The sequence below is a fragment of the Lates calcarifer genome, linkage group LG19 (assembly GCF_001640805.2).
Source record: "Lates calcarifer isolate ASB-BC8 linkage group LG19, TLL_Latcal_v3, whole genome shotgun sequence".
Lineage (NCBI taxonomy): Eukaryota > Metazoa > Chordata > Actinopteri > Centropomidae > Lates > Lates calcarifer.
This window is the reverse complement of record NC_066851.1, coordinates 9,493,790-9,511,317: the sequence shown is the minus strand read 5'-3', so window position 1 is coordinate 9,511,317 and position 17,528 is coordinate 9,493,790. Positions and strand designations below refer to the sequence as shown.

The 17,528-nt window shown below is 42.8% G+C and overlaps 1 protein-coding gene across 2 annotated transcripts in view; it reads left to right on the top strand.

The window, feature by feature from the left end:
* akt1 (v-akt murine thymoma viral oncogene homolog 1) overlaps positions 1-14,148 on the top strand; it is a 31,410-nt gene extending 17,262 nt beyond the window's left edge. For both annotated transcript variants that reach the window (XM_018690119.2, XM_018690118.2), the window contains exons 3-14: positions 1,170-1,298; positions 2,770-2,881; positions 3,195-3,321; positions 3,910-4,041; positions 4,174-4,239; positions 4,900-4,968; positions 5,126-5,251; positions 6,638-6,766; positions 9,929-10,143; positions 10,237-10,324; positions 10,564-10,666; positions 12,061-14,148. In XM_018690119.2, the coding sequence (XP_018545635.1) occupies positions 1,170-1,298; positions 2,770-2,881; positions 3,195-3,321; positions 3,910-4,041; positions 4,174-4,239; positions 4,900-4,968; positions 5,126-5,251; positions 6,638-6,766; positions 9,929-10,143; positions 10,237-10,324; positions 10,564-10,666; positions 12,061-12,140 (1,376 nt within the window). In that variant the 3' untranslated portion in view covers positions 12,141-14,148. The remainder of the gene's footprint in view (positions 1-1,169; positions 1,299-2,769; positions 2,882-3,194; positions 3,322-3,909; positions 4,042-4,173; positions 4,240-4,899; positions 4,969-5,125; positions 5,252-6,637; positions 6,767-9,928; positions 10,144-10,236; positions 10,325-10,563; positions 10,667-12,060) is intronic.
* Positions 14,149-17,528: the final 3,380 nt, after the last annotated feature.

Sequence of the window (17,528 nt, the reverse complement as noted above, 5' to 3'; positions counted from 1 at the left end):
GCTTGAGGTTATGGGTGTTGTCTAGAAAATGGGGATTGTGGAAAAGTTTTATTGGAAAATCGAACTGAGGCTTTGGCAAACATGATGATGGTGTTACAAAATGATTGATAGGAAAGAGACAAGGGAGTAGTTGTGGTTGATAAGTACATTTACAGTTAAAGCATCTATATTCTTAAGGAGAAATCCACTGATTTTACACATCAGAGTCTGTTAACAGGTCCCAACCCTACTGCATATGTGAAAAAAGTAGTATAAAGCCATTTATAGTGCCAGAGGGAGCTGTGAGAAGTATGATAACTTGCCTCAAGTGGTGTCACTTGAGTCAGCATTGCTGGACTAAAGACTAAAAGGTTTAAGATGGAAAAAAAACATCTGAGCCTGTGGAGCTAGAAAGAAGTGAATTTACCAAACCTTTGTAGCCCACTCCTCATATTTGCTTGAGGCTAGTAGTGCGAGGCTAAATTAGCTGTTACCCACATAACAAATGTCAGACTGAGTTGTCTGCGTTTGAGTTGCATTGTGGGTAATGTAGGCACCTAATTTTGACAAGGAGAAAGTGTTTTACTGTGCATCTTGAGTCCAACAGTGTTGCATTATACAGTGCTAAATCAGTAGAGTCCTGTTTCAGGCAGTTTGTCTACATTCATTCATTCATTAACTTGGATCCTAAATTTTAACTCACCAGTTTGAGGAAATGGTAGGAGGAGGTTTTCAGACAGTTTAAACGTTCCCTGAGAGTCTACATTGCAAGTGACTGCTGGAAAGGGGACAGACGGGGCAGGGGGGAAAGGGTCCTGACTCCTACTAAAACCGCCATTTGTCCTGCAGCTGACCTACACTAAAAGAAAGATCAGTGACAAGATGGTCATTTTAGGGAGCACTAGTGAACAGCATAGCAATTAGATTGCAGGAAATGGGTTGAACCTCTGGGAATTACAACAGAAAGAGAAAGGACAACACTGCTTTGTCATTAATCATGAAACCACAATGTAAACAAAGCAGTTACACACTGTTCAGCATTTTGAGAATGTGAAAACATGTGAAGATTCTCTATTAAGGTTTGTTTTTGAGCAGAAACCCCCTGAAAATCTCTCATTACTGTGTCACAAGTTGTTTAATTGTGTCTCCTGTAACTCACCAGTCCTTTTTCAATCTTTTTCCCATATCAGGAGAATACATCAAGACCTGGAGGCCAAGGTATTTTCTCCTGAAGAGTGATGGTACATTCATTGGCTACAAAGAGCGACCGCAAGATGTTGACCAGCTGGAAACCCCCTTAAATAACTTCTCTGTAGCACGTGAGTATCTGCTTCAGAGAAACCACCGCATTTTTTCCCCTCTGTTTCTTGGCAGCTTGTCTTACCCTTATTTTGTTTTCTGCTTTCTTGTTTTTACTTGCATTGTTGTAAGAAATACGCTCACATACTTGTTTTGATTTTGTATCTCAGCCTCTTTATCCACCCTGAAAAGTAATTACTAACAGGAAGAAACAGTCATGCCAAGTGCCTGTGAGGTAAAAGTATGAAAGTGAATCGCTTGTTTTATTATAACCAAGTATCCCTTATCATTGTATGTCACTTTAAATGATTGTGAATAGAAACATTAGCAAGTTGGCTGTAGTTTCATCTCGGCAGCATCACCGTGAGTTTCTTTCAATAGGGGCACCGCTCCAAGGCAAAGCAAGCTATGCCACTGAATGTGTATGCAAGATGTCTGTCGAACATCGTTCTTATTCTCCATGTGCCTTCCCCGAAACTCTCTGTTTTTATGCTGCAACAGAAAATAACAACAACAACAAAATGCCCAGAGCAGCCCAGCCCACTCCATCTTCACATCAGAGAAAGTTGCTGTGATAAGCTGTGCAGATGACTGAACACAGCAATTAGACAGCATACTGTTTGTTTAACAAAATGTTTCCTCTCCGACACTCTTGAGTTATCGTGGTTATTAGCCGCCTGATTTCAAGTATTTATCTGGGCCCCGCTCTGTGGCTCTTGTCTCCATCATTCGGTGGCTTTGGGTTTTTTGTCACCGCGGCGACCCCACCGCAGAGGACACATGGCGCGGCGCTGCTGACGGAGCCGCTGCAGCTGGATTACATATTCACCCTGATGGAGCCATGTTGGATCTCAGTGGTGGTCCACTTCCCCCGTCCTCCATCTATCAGACAGAGGCCATTTTGTGTCACGTTCTGACATATTTGCTGACATGTTTCATTTGGGAACAGATGTTAATGTGAAGGAGGTGCAGATGGAAATCTCTGCTTTCTAAATTCAGTTATTAGACTGTTGTGAGTAATTGTTTTGCAAACTGCTTACAAGACAATTATTTGCATAGAAAAGTGTGCGGATGAAAGGAAATGGGGTAAAAGAGGAATGTAATGATTTTTTAAAATAGTAAATCCATAATAAGTAAGAAAAGTTTACACATTATACTTGGATAAAACGAAACTTTAATGAGAAAAAAATGTAAATTGGACTTATTTATTTAGATATTATATCTAAGGAATAGAATGACACAGATTTAGAATCATTATTAAAACCCATTTTAGCAGATGTTATGTTTGAAAGGGGATGACAAGTTAAGGATCAGAGTTGTTTCCCTCCTCCAAAGTGCACCTGTTCTTCTCCAAATTGGCCGACACTGTCTGTTAGGGTGGCGATAAAGATAAATGGCTATAACTGTGGGTCTGTCTCTCTCCTCTGCTCCCCTACACACTGGCCTTTCTCTCCGTCTCCTTCCCCTCCCTCCCTCCCGGGCTGTGGTCAGAGTGCCAGCTGATGAAGACGGAACGGCCCAAACCCAACACATTTATCATCCGCTGCCTGCAGTGGACCACTGTCATCGAGCGCACCTTCCACGTGGAGACCCCCGAGGAGAGGCAAGCGAAAGAGCACACACCTCTCAGGCTCGCAGAGCAGTAAAACACAAATCATTTACATGCAGAGATTTTTTTTCCTAGAAAGCAGTTGAGCAGTTTAAGACCTCTGTTTTTCTAACATGTGGAGGCACACACTCAGACATACACATTTAATCATTGTTATGCACTCACACAAGGTCCACTGGCTATTGGCAGAACTCACACTTGAAATTGCCTTCCTGTTGATAAGAAGACAATTACGTGATTGGGCTGCTGGGCTTGCATGGTGGTAAATGGGCTGATGTAATCTTTCTGCTGCCTGTGCCTCCCTCAGGGAAGAATGGACTAAAGCCATCCAGGCAGTGGCTGAAGGCCTGCAGAAACAAGAGGAGGAGATGATGGACTCCTCTCCGGACCCCATGGACATGGAGGTCTACCTTACCAAACCCAGACACAAAGTGGTATGGACCATCTATACTTTGCTGTGTATCCACTCTGTTGTCCCCACGTTAACACATCTCAGTCCTCCGTACCATGAACTGACCTTAAACTCAACCACCTTTATTAATCCTCCTTTCCCTGAGTGTATCCTTGTCTTCCAAGTTGACCACTGCTCTTCTCCTCCACCCTACCCTGCCCTGCCTTATTTACACTCGCACCACTTCAGCCCACCTTCCATCGTCTCTCCCCAACTACTTTCTACTCTCGCAACATCAGCCGTGGGTGGCTTAGCACCAGATAGCATGTCCACCAGGTTTCACAACCTCCCCATGTGTCATGACATAAAGGTCCAAGGCCACTGGATTGGATGTCACTCACACAACCATTTTCAACATTCTCCATAGTGCCCGAGGTCAAAGGTTAACTGAGACACAACCACATATAGGCCAAACCATTAGAGGAGTGGAAATTGCATGGTGGGTGAAATAGTGCCGTAAATGCATCTGTGTTGTTGTCAGTGGGATTGTGTGTCCTGGCTAGTTAGAGCTTGAGTTTGTTAATGCTTCTGTTTGTAACCAGACGCCACTTTCTCTCCTCTGGCCCTCCAGACTATGCACGACTTTGAATACCTCAAACTCCTGGGAAAAGGCACTTTTGGCAAAGTTATCCTGGTAAAGGAGAAGGCCACAGGACGCTACTATGCCATGAAGATCCTAAAGAAAGAGGTGATCGTAGCAAAAGTAAGTGGATGCCAGTGAGCAAGTAAAGGGGAGAAAACACGCTGGGGGTGGTGTGGAGGTTACTCGAGCTATGACTGATAGTTAGCTGTTGTGAGAGTTGTACAAACACTCTTTGTGGCTTTTTTTTTCCAGGATGAAGTGGCGCACACACTCACAGAGAACAGAGTCCTCCAGAATTCAAAGCATCCGTTCTTGACAGTAAGGAGCCCATCCTTATACCTAAACCAAACCTTATTTTAACTCACAGAAATGCTCGGGAGCCCCTTCACTCCAACCCAGCAGCACCCATTCAGAAAAAAAGGGGGCATTTTCACCAGGAATGTCGACAAGAGCTGTTCTTACAAAGGCTGCAGTCGAGTTAGGGCTTTTTTATAGCAACACTGGACTTTTTTATCTGTTAACCCTTTCTCTTCTGAGGTGTGTTGTATTGAAAAGCTCCTCCAAAATGTTAAGTCTAAGTGGTGGGTGGCGGCAACACATAATACGATGTGCTTAGTGCAATGAATTGGACCAATGTTTGCCACACAGCAGTTGTTAAAGCCTCAGCACAGTGGATACAGTCAATCAAGTCAAATTTATATAGCAATACAACAGAATATCAAGACGTAATATAGAGCAGTCTAGACGTACTCTTATCTATAAGATTACAGAGAAAAACAACAGATACATACACTGGATACACTTCCTAATTCTCTTATCATTACACAGTTGTGTTGAAATGGTAGCTAAAGGTGCAAAACTACAGTGTGTGTGTTGTGATGTTTCATCTTACAATCAGCTGTTTAAATGCCAGCTTCCTCTTGACTTAGCTGGAAACATCAAGTTCTGCTTTGAGCGTTGTTTTTTTTCTGTCTGTAGGGACTGAAATACTCTTTCCAGACATATGACCGCCTGTGCTTTGTCATGGAGTATGCAAATGGCGGTGAGGTAAGCCATTTTACCATAACTAAATCTGCACCTGTGGGTCTCAGCAACTCTTGATCTTTAACAGTGTCATTGTTCCTATTTTCACTAGACTTACCAACTCTCAACACTTTGTTTGTCCTCTGCTTCCTTATTGTCAATCTCCCCTCTTTCTCTTCAGCTTTTCTTCCATCTGTCAAGGGACCGGGTATTCTCAGAGGAGCGGGCACGGTTCTACGGTGCAGAGATAGTGTCAGCGCTGGACTACCTTCATGCTGAAAGAAACGTGGTCTATCGAGATCTAAAGGTAGGAAGGGGAAACACATCCTCACTTTCTGTCATCCTTGCTGTCAGCCTCTTTCCTCTCCTCCGTCTTCTTCTTCTCCTCCCCCTCCTCTGCCCCCTTCCCTTCATTTCTCCCCTGGCAGGATATAAATAGGGCTTGCCTCCATCCAGAGCAGTGGCAGTGGCCAGGGCTTATTGATCTGCCTCCCCCAGATCAGTCTCCAGACCTCACTGCAGCTGGAGGCAGGCTCAGTCCATACGCTTACTGCAGTTTGACAGAAATAGCCACCAGTCCTCTTTGAACAGATCGCCATGGCCTCCCATTATAGCACGCATGCAGCGTTCACAGTGGGTCATATTTGTGCGTGAATGACGTCACGTTACAAGCTGGCAGTGCACTAAATGTCAGTAAAGAAGTTTTGTGGTTTTAGCTGCTTCTTTTTCAATATAAATCTCTCATACACTGAAGATGAGATCAGAGGTGGATGCTGCAGACTGATAGGACATGTGTGGATTTAGGAGGGCTATAGGGGGTTATCAGTATTGCAGTGGCATCTGTGGGCCTACTACTTCCAGCTGATAAAACTATAGCAGCCAGGTCAGCACAGCACTCTCTCCCTCCCTCCTTCCCTCCTTCTTTCCCTTGGGTTTATGAGGCAGGCTCCCAGCCTGCTAGGGTTCTCCTGAAAATGCCAGGGTAGCAGGATTGGAGGATGTGCTGACTCTGGCCGGGCGCTGCTGGCCACGTGTGAGCTACAGCTGCCAGGTGACTTTAACTGAGAGAGAGAGGGAGGGAGAGAGAGAGAGACGGAGAGGGAGGACAAGCTGATATTAAAAGGCCACACAGCCTCAAGTCATGACATGGCATGATGCACATCCTTTTAGGCCGTTAGGTCACTTTGCCTGTACTTTTGTTCCACCTGTGTTTATGCGCATTTATTTATTTGTACATAAAACTGACTGTAAAATAGAAATTTAAAAAAGCCAAAATAGAGCAAACACATTTTTGTGCTTGGCTGAGGTGGAAAAGTTTGCATGTTGAAAATGAGAAGATAGAATAAAGGCTGATAGAGCTGATAGAGACTCGCTTTTCAAATATGATTCTTGCATCTGCTTATTCTACAAACATTTGTGTTACTGTTCCACTCATTGTTACATGCTTATACTCCACTCTAGACATGAAAGCCCAGATAACCACAGATAATGAAGAAAAACAGATGGACTCATATGAAAAAATTAGGTTATAGGCAATGATTCATATTTTATTTTGATATTTGCTGGAAACATAACTAATGTCTGAAGCCTGTGTCTTTGTACATTTACAAATTAATCATGCCTTCACCTCCCCTGAACCCTGACTCATTTCATTATCATCATCTGATATCTTTCTTCTTCCTGTTTTCTTCAGCTGGAAAACCTCATGCTGGACAAAGACGGACACATTAAGATCACAGACTTTGGCCTGTGTAAGGAGGGGATCAAAGATGGTGCCACCATGAAAACTTTCTGTGGGACGCCAGAGTACCTTGCACCTGAGGTAACAACAAAACTGGGTTTTTTTCCTCTTCTTCAAACTATGATATATTCCCTTCTTGCATCAGAGTCAGTTTCCTGTAGGCATGTACAGATCAGTGCCAAATTAAAAGAAAGTTGGGTACCATGAGCCACTGGAGCAGCTTTAAAGAATCACTGGAACTCTACCTGAGGGATGAACACCATCATTTTCATCCTCCTCCTCGAGCCCTGTATGTTTCTCCACTCATTTATTCAGGTTTTCCCTCTGTTTTGATAAGATGTATGCACTGATAGCTCAGAGATTTGTTGGCTTTAGTGGTACTTGCTAAAAGTAAACAAATCCCAGTGAGATCATATGTGATTGGAGTAGATAAAGACTAAGAATGATGTGGAGCCTGATAATGAATATAAGACCTATCATGCGTGACATGAGTAGATTCCAAACAAAAATGCAGCATGTGTTGTTGGACCCCAGTGGATGAGAAGCATGTGGAAGAAAGGCCAGCTGTCCCAAAATGTCTTTCTAATCTCCAGCTGAAGTCAAGTTAATGAGTGTGCTGTGTGCCCAGGGCAGGGCAGTCAGCTCTCATATTTGCTGTATGGGGAGGGGTGTGGCTACTCTCTGTTGCGTGCAGGTATGACAAGTGGTAGAGTGGGGCTGTGTAACCCGATATTTCATTGTGAACATGGGCGGTGTGTACGTTTGTGTGTGACTGTTTGTGCTAGCCCCTTGCCTGTTGCCATAAAAATGTTTTCCGGGAGAAGGGTGTCCATGTTGACACAGTTGCCGTATCGTTGTTTTTAGCCTCCATACGGAATTTTCTGGTTGGGGGAGGAGGAGGAGGAGGGGGTAATTTGCTGGCAGTGCCTCAGGAAATGTGAGCTTCCGCCCCTGGAAAAAAAATAAATAAATAAAGACATTGGTTACAGCTGTTGTGTGGCACCAGCTCCTACTGCTGCCCTGGGATGCCTCACCTGACCCGGGTAGGACCAGAGCCGGTGTGAGCACGCTATCCCACAGTGCTTCAAGCTGCCTCATTGGAACATATACCTGTACTTTTCATCAGTCAGCCATCAGCACCAGGCCACGAGGGCAAAGGCCTGGGCTGGCCTAGCATCTAAATATTTACCTTGTCACACCTGGACAAACATAAAAAAGCAGTTAATTTTCTCTACCTCTATAAATCTTTATACATGTTAAAATATAAAAATTCCTCACAGTGCTCCACCTGTTCATCCCGAGCTTTTCCCTAGCCCTCCGCAGAGAAGCACAGTCTATGACACCTCCAGCCTCGGCAGCGGAGAGCAGGGAGACATCAGGGGGCGTTGCCATGGCAACAGGGTCGCTGGCGAGCCTCTCTATGGAGTGCGGGCCAGGCAGTGTTACAGGTTGTTCTGCAGTAAACAATGACCTTGTTGTGTGTGCTGCACAGGAATGCTGTAACGTCTGGGAATATTCCACCCAGAGCAGGGAAGGGGCGGGAGGAGGGGGAGAGAGAGAGAGAGGGAGAGAGAGAGAGAGAGAGGGAGAGACCCAATCTGCAAAAGCTGGACCAGTTTGTCTCTGGAGTGAGGAGTGGGACAAATTCACTTTGTCACTTTTATTAAGTAGTTACAAGAAGAAAACCATTATTGGCTGAGGGAATTGGCTTTTAGGGAATATATACAGAGAAAAATGCGGACAGGTTTAATCCAGCCACTGAAACTGATCTGGATTCACAAGCTTACAAGATTAATGGCTGTCAGTGCAGTGCAACTCTGTGAGCAAAAAAAGTGCTGTATACAGAGTAGGGCTTCAGAGCAGCAGCAAGTGTTTGCGCTTTTATCCTCTCTCTCCTCCCTCTCTCCTCCCTCTATCTGTGCTCCTTTGGGGCAGTGTAACAGTATTAGTTCGGGGCTGGGGCCCAGGCAGGCAGGCAGGCAGGCAAGCAGTCCTGGTTACGTATATGAGGGATGAGCTTGGCTCCTGCGCTCCTGGCAGCTTCACAGCTGTGGCGCTCTTCTACATATATGGGGCAGCTGCGGGCCCAGCTGTCGCACGGTGTGAATCACACGACAGCAGCGCTGGAAATAGAGACGGCCCAGTAATCCTAGCCCCACACCGGCTTCACGTTACTCCCCCTGCCCTCCCAGTCCTCCTCCTTGATGCTCACCACTCACCGCAGCGCCAGGCCGAGTGCCCACAGACACAGGCGCAACCTCGTGCGCGTGCACACACTCACATACACGCGGTAGGTTTTTTTTGTACCTTTTACGGACACATCCGTTCATCTGTTTTCCGGGACCCTCTCTCCCAGCCGGTGCACTGTTGTGTCCATATCTAATTCTATTAGTACGCCCATGTCTTTTTACCTAAGCTTCTATTCTTAGGTCTGAATTGCCAAGCATCACACTGCTGGAGGTTTAAGAGAACAGACTGTTCTCCTTGTCTTGATTTCACCTTCAACATCCGCCTGGCGAGGTAGAATCCAGTACATGTCCCCAGAGACCTTGGAACAACTCCGCTCAGCAGCACATTAGTCATGCAACAAGTTGCACTGTTCAGTAAGCACAACACTGGAGAAGTTTTCCTCATTTAGAACTGCAAAGAAAAGTCATCCTATAGAAATAGTAAGACTAAATATTTCTCTCCCCGCGACTCTGGTTGTGTTCATCGAGCAGTTTGTTTTTAAGACTGTTTGTTGCCGCACATTTGCTTATTTAAGTGACCCACACCTCTGCTGCTTGTTGATCTGTATGTGTTTGTGTATGTGTGGAAGGGCCTGTGGTGATTAAATATGCAGGGCTCCAGGGGAAACTCTATCCTTGCTCCTAATGTGAGATGTGAGTCAGTGTTGGCTGTGGCTGCCTCAGAAGCCCAAACCAGTGGGGAGAGCAGGTGATTTTTGTCGGGGGTGGGGGGTGGGTTGGGGTGATGGGGGCAACCTAGTTGCTTTAGGGTTTGTGTATTCAGCCCGAAGGAGCTGCTGTTGTCACAACCTTCTGATGTACAAACACAACCTTTTTGGCCGAACCATATAATGCAACAACAAAACTGAAGGGACTGAGCCTTTTCTTCAGCTTGTTGTATGAGTACACTGTCAAAAATTGTATTTAGTATTTGCTTTTGTATGAGGAATATATCACCCACATTCTGTACCCCCCTCAGCAAGAAGTTACAGTTGCCCCTTTCCTCATCTCCTAGGTACTAGAAGACAACGACTATGGCCGCGCTGTGGACTGGTGGGGTCTGGGAGTGGTGATGTACGAGATGATGTGCGGCAGACTGCCCTTCTACAACCAGGACCACGAGAAGCTGTTTGAGCTCATCCTCATGGAAGACATCCGCTTCCCCCGGACACTTGGTCCCGAAGCACGCTCGCTCCTCTCCGGTCTTCTCAAGAAAGACCCAATGCAGAGGTGAGGAGCCTTCTGCCACATCCTGTACTGTAGCGAATCGCAACCTTAGAGCAAAGATTTTAATGATTTTCCCCCTTTGTACTTGTCTTTCAGGTTAGGTGGAGGGCCTGACGACGCCAAGGAAATCATGCAGCACAAGTTCTTCGCAGGAATTGAATGGCAAGATGTTTATGAAAAGAAGGTCAGTATCTAATTTGTTCACGTTACCGTGTTTCTCCCTCATTCTCTTGTGATCGTTGTCACTGAAAGGACACATAACTCAAAATAGCTGCCATCCCCTGGAGGGATCGATAAAGTTATGTCAGTCGAAGCGCCTCCGTCCAGAAACGATACAGATTGTCATCAGACCGACAACTGTTACCAAACTGACTGATGGCGCTGATGTGCTGATATGTTTGTGTCTCCTCTCCTCTCCAACAGCTGGTCCCGCCGTTTAAGCCCCAGGTTACCTCGGAGACGGACACGCGATATTTTGATGAGGAGTTCACAGCACAGACCATCACAATTACACCACCCGGACAAGGTATCACCACACCAGACATGCTCACGCATATTATGACATGTCCTGCATGGTATATAAAACAACAACAAACCATCACACTGCATCATGATATGGTGCCTCATAGCTGTGTCTCTGAATGTGACAGTATGGCTGCTGAGGACTGTGAGGATGAATTGCCACAACACTTGTATGATAAATTTCCCACCACCTCCTGTGAGACTTCGTTAAAAATGAGATATTACACTTTCAGTTCACTCAAGATGAAAGCAGACTACATTTTGTCCAAGAGTTACTGAATTACTAATCCCTGAAAAAATGCTTACTAATTACAGTGTCGCTGAATTACTTTGTGGTCATTTGAAAAACCCTAAAATGATTGTCTTGGTTTCTTTTAACTTTCATTTTATATCAAAATGTCAGGTTCATGAGAGTACAAATTCATTTAAACAGAAAGTTTGGGTATTTCCCAAATATTTTTCATTTAGTTATCATAGATGTGAATAAAGAAACTGTTCTGCAGGCAACTCTTCAGTAGCTCCCTTGAGAGCAGTCTGCCCTCTCCTGGAGAGCCAGCGCCATAAAATCATCGCCTCACAAAGTCATCAAATGCATATGAATAACAGCCAGTGTGTTGCAGACATTACACAGTATAAGAAAAACAGTAAAACAGACAAAAATTATTGTAAAAGCTAGACTGGGTTGAATTGATTATAATTAAAATGATATTTTTGAAGATATATTTTGACATCCTGAGGTGAAAAATGGTGCTTTCCAAAGAAAGTTGTAGGGAAAGTTTTAGAACTGATAAGCACTGTGGATATGATGGCCAAGCAGATAAATTATTCACTGTTTTTATCACTCAGCAAAAACAAGAAGGTTGAACAAGAAAGAAGAAAACTGTGTCTCTTGGTGTTACTATAGTGCAGCTAGTAAAATCAGGAAAAGGCTAGAGTTTACTCAGTGTTATGACATACACCTAAGACAATATTTAGTCTCATATCACAACAGAACATTGTGCCTACTAGCTCAAGGAATAATTAAATATCTACTTTTACTAGGAGTAGGCAATGTAGTTAAAATCCTCTGTCACATTATATGTTATTGTATATCCAGTATCAAAGTATATATTAGTATATACAGGAATTTTCTAGAAACTTAATTGCCTGTTTTATGTAATGCAGTAAACTAAACATATTAAGAAACCATCACATACGTAAAATCTGTAAAATCAAATTTTGCCACAAAACAGTCCTGACCATTTATTAGCGACATTGCTCACAGCAGTCTGATACACCCAGTGACACCAAGGTAGAGGTGGTATGGAAAAGTATATTGCCTCATGGTATAGTATATTGTCGTGTCACCCACCCCTAAGCTCTGCTGGTACTAACTGTTTAACTGCCCTCTGTCCCCAGATGACAGTATGGAGTCCTTCGACAGCGAGCGGAGACCCCACTTCCCCCAGTTCTCCTACTCTGCCAGTGGGACGGCCTAAACGACTCTCAAACATTCCTCTGGTCCCACTGTCTCCCCCCTCACCTCCACCCCACCCCACCCGACTGCACTCTCAAAAAAAAAACAAGAAGAAAAAGAAAAAGAAAGAAAGAAAGAAAGGAAAAAAAAAAAGAGGCCGGGGGCCCATCCTCCAGCCCCGTCCTCCCAGCATGCATTGTCTGCAGATGCCGTCGTTGGATGTCACATTTACAATCTGAAAGTTGTGTTTTTCTTTTTTTTTTTTAACAGGAAGGAGGAAATACAAGACAAAACAAAGATAACTGTGGTTGTTCTGTGTGGCCTGTGAAGACTGACCACAGAGAGAGAGTTAACACTACCCTGCATTTCCTGGTTGTTATGTTGTATATTGAGCAGGCATCCATACACCATAATGAACAGGGAAATGTAGTTATGTTATGCACAAATTAGGCCACTGCGACAAATTTTGAAAAGGGCCATTTTGTATTGATCGTATACAATTAAATACGAACCAACCATTTCAAATAGAAATAGGCATACTGTGGACCAAAAACATCATGTGAGCAGAGAGTGTGTGTGTTGTTGAGTGGGTGATTAAAACCATGTTTTTCCTCTATAAGACTTCTGAACAATTCAAAAAAGAAAAAAAAACAAAAAAAACATTCAGACCAAGACGTTTTTTGGCTTCAAAAGTGAATGTACCGTATCAAATAAAGTCAATCTTTCTGCATACTCACATGTTGTAACACATGGCTGATTCTCCTAAGACTGAAATGCCATCTTCTGGAGAGATTTTTTTTTTTTATTGCTTTTCTACTGCCCTGATGCAAAACTTCAACCAGTCAGTCTGTTGTATTATCACAATGTGTCTGATAAATCAATTGTGCAATACAGTCTGATGTGAGGAATGGCAGACATGCAAAGAATGCAGAGTGATTAATCATTAAGGTAATACAGGCCTGCAGTGGATTTGTGTTGTAACTGTTTGCACATCAGAGTCACTGAGAGACCCCCAGTTTCCTGTTCAGGATAATAAATAGCCCCCCCACCCCACCGGCCCCTGAAGTAAGTGCTTATAGTTCCTGATGCCTTTATATCTCCATGTTCTGCTGCAGACACCTCGTTTCCCTCTGATCAGGGTCAGGCTTCGCTGACCTGTCAGAAACTCTTCTCTCTCCTCTGGGTTTTTCCTCCGTGTACAGTACAGTATTGGGTGTTTTCCACCCGGTGCATTCACTGCAGCCTCAATGAGGTCACTTTTAACATAATCCACTTCTTTAGGAATTACTTTGCAAACAAACTGGGCTTCAGGAGAAAACACACAGACGTGCAAAGATTCGCTTCTTTAGGGGGCTTCTGTCCCTTCACAAGCTTCTGAGTTATTTATATGAGACCAGCATTGACTAAAATGAGTTTTACTGTGCCAATGATATGCACTTTGCTGCCCCAAAATGATTGTATTTGGACTCTTATTTGTTCTTTATGGTTGGTAAAGACTAAATTAGCTTCTTTTTATAATGTAAATTCAAATGTGGATACACATAGAACAAGACGTGCTTGTTTGAATGATTTGTCCCCTTTTACACATGGCTGGGGCTAAACTGAGACTCATGGGAACTGAAACTCTTTTTTTATTATTATTATTTTCAAAGTGTACTAGGAGGTTTCCAAAAGTGCTTCAGTATTTTTTAAGAAGACAGATAATCATTTTTCAAAAATGCATCATACGTTATTGAATGTAATGGTTTTTTCGATTTCTTTTGTTTTCACTTCGATCGTTTGCAAACTTTTTGTTCAGTTTTTTTTTCAATCCGATTGTTACTTATTCCTATGCACACTCACCTTTTGCTGTCACCTTCTGAAAATAGGGAAATTCATTTTATACTTTTTATTTCGACTTTTTTTTTGTACCTGCCCTCCCATATTCCTGAGACTGAGGACACCAGCTTTAGTAAACAAATAATATAAACTTTGTACACTGTTTTTACTTGTCTCTTTCAAATTGATGAAATAAAAGGTCTTAACAATGAGCTGTGTAGACTGGTCTTTAATTGATTGTGAAATCCTCTCCCTGAAGACAATAGAAATGAAAACTTAAATGTCTCATGATGCTGCTATAGCATGTTTATTAAAGTATTTGATCATTGTGTCTTGGGACATTCTCTGTTTTTTTTAAAGCAGGAATTGCAATTGAGAGCGTTTTCATATTGAAAATTAAACGTTTACGTCTTTTTTCACCTTCTTCTGGTGCAGTCATGGTATTTTTCCCACAAATGTTGTTCCTAGTCTCTCTATTTGTGCCTCATGTTCTTATTTTTCACCCTGTTTTTCTCCTGAATATATGTTTTTTTATGCAAGGTCAATTTAGATTCACAAGAACTTGCCACATCTGTTTGAATTTTCCACATCTTACTAGTTAGTTTTAGAGTAAGCATATAAAAATGTAAACAAATGTGACTTTTCAGTTGTTTTAAGTTGCAGTTGCTACATCTGTAGTGTGCACCTTTAATCTCTGCCACTAAATAGTAAAAAATTAGTCAATATGGGCAAGAATTTTGTTTATCTAAACCTCACTGTGATCACACCCTAAAGACAAAACATGGCTAAGTGTGTGAGACGTGTTCCAGCACTCAGCGGCTCTGTCTGTGTCTTGGCCCATGTTCTCTGCCTCCGCAGGACCGCTCAGGTCCACGTCTGGGGCTCCGCAGCTGGTCTGAGATGGGGAGAGATGCTTCAACCCCCCCGGGCCCCTCGGGCAGATGGTACAGTCTCTAGAGCAGATGTTGACAGCCAGGGCTTCACAGTCTGTCTGCGGGCCAGCTGCAATGCGTAGTGCCACACAGCGAGACCGAGGTTTGGCCCAGTGTGGCGCTCACCTGACAACCATCCCTCACCTGACTCCAGCTGCACTGCCCAAAACACACCGCAGAGCTGGGGCTGCAGCTCTGCCACCACCCCACCCCCCTTGGGTGTTGTAGTGTTCTGCTGTGTGGAGAAAGTGTCACTCACACACAGCCTGCAAGCCAAAGCATTTCTCCTCTTTGCACCAGATGCAACAATATCTCCTGTTACAGAATTATGTCAAAATATAGTTATTTATATATACACTGAGTATATGAAAACTTAGACATTATTACTCATTTGCTCTTGTTCCTAAATTTATTTTGCTTTTTCAATCTATAGAAATTACAATACAAAGGAGAATTTGTGTAGACTGACTCAATGCACATGAAATATGAGTTATGTAGAAGTGTCTGCAACTCAACATCAGCAGCATGTACCTTCAATTTCCCTCTTTCAATGCTATGCTCTTGTTACCTGGTATACCTTTACCAAATAAAGGTCACATTATAAAGTACTCATGAATATTGTATAAACTACTTAATTATTAACAACTACACAGAAAAAAAAAAAAATCTGCTGTCACAGATGTAGGAATGCATGAGTAGCTAAAAGCAGAGCAGGAGGCCGAGAGTTCAAAGTGTTGTGCTTGTGGAGATTTCAGCAGGATGGATGCTGCCTCACACATTCTCCTCACTGACTGCGCTACCTCGCTGTAAGTGCAAGAGAAAACACGCATACACAAATGTGATCAAACACATACTGAAATATACAGCACAGGAATGTTGATCTCAAAGTTGCACAGTGTGTGTAACGTCCTGCGTTTCTTCAACTTCACTCCAGATTAAATACAATATAACGTTCAAGTAGGTGTTACCTTTTTATATGCCTTTCAATAGCTTCCAATACACTGCTGATTCATGGGGGTTGGGGGAAGAAACTGGTGCCATGGTTCAGTGAAAGAGCAGGTTTCTTTACATGAGGGTGGGTGAGCTTTAGTGTGACAGAGGTTAAAGCACTCAGGAACAGGTTCAGCCTGTTGACTACAAGCCTTTCATAACATGAAATCCTACTTACAGAGGAGCAGTGTAATAGAGGATAACCCACCTACACCTAATATAAGCACCTTTTTATTTGTAAAATTAACTGTACTCATGTTTTTAGAGTGACGTTGTTATACAGTCATTCAAATGTATGCAGATGTGTGAAGATTACATATTGCAGAAATGCTGGAATTAATTTATGATGATGATTTATGCTTACTATAACAGACATCGTGGCATCATTGAAGTTGCACTTACTTTTGAAATGTAACTTGTGCGAACTCATCAATACCATAAATTGGAACTAGAGCGCCATCTGGCGAGCAATATGCTTCTGTGAAACGTATTTCCGTTGGTCTAATATGCAACATCCACACACACCATGTGGTTTTGCTTGATTATAAGTGAGAACAGATGATTAGATAGACTCTGCACTCCAAGTTGAATTTAAATTGGGTATGATATTTTCATATAATGTAATTATTGCTGTCAACAACAATAAATCAACATAACTTGAATCTCAAAACCACTTTATTCCATGACGCAGCGACTGCAGCTACTATTTTAGCACACAGCCACAGAAATGCATACATTTTCTTTAACTTTGAGCAGGAATATTTTTCTTTCTGATATCGTGATCGGCCGCGGCAACGTGAAACACAGGAAAAACAAAGTCCTGTCGGGCCGCGAATACAGCCGAAGATCGTCTATAAAAGCGATGAGTCATCAGCTAGTTAAAACTCTTGCCAGGTCTGCAAAAATAATCTTTTTTTCGCCAAGAAATGGCTTAAGTTCAGACTGGAGCTCAGCAGTCTTCTGCTTACATTCTGCTTACAGCGTGCCTTCTGTTTTAACATTAAGGATACTGTCAGACATAAATCACCATATTCGCACTATATCAAAACTCCCAGCAGCACATACTATTTAAAGGCGTCTTTGCTGCCTTGTAATAATACAAATACAAAGACAAGACAATGTGTCAGGCCTAGAATTCCATGTGTTTTCATATGACCCAGCAAAATAACCTAAAGGCTGACTGTCTACTGTCTGAGAGAATATAGTGCTAAGTAACTACACGTACAGCACAATTCTGATGCACTCATGTTTTACTTGAATAATTACATCTTACAGTATTCTATTTAGTCCAGTCGCTGTACTGTTTTTCTGAGGGATATACTTTTTACTTCATTTATCTGACAGATATAGTTACTATTTACTTTGTGGATAAAGCTTTTCTGTTGAAAAGCAAATTGTTATAACAGTATATAAAGCAGCTCGACCAAATTCTTTTCTTACGTAATGCATCTGATGCATCAGTGATTAGACTCTCTATGGTGAGTACTTTTGTTGATAATACTTCTGATTTTTTTTTTTTTTTTATGGATTCATGAGTAAAAAAAAGAAAAGATGTTGGGCTCCAATTGTGTTTTCCTGATCAAACAGTACTTTTTTATAATATGCAGCTTGTAAACACAGGGCCTCTCTCGAAGACAAAGGCACACATTTTCCAATACTACTTCATTTTT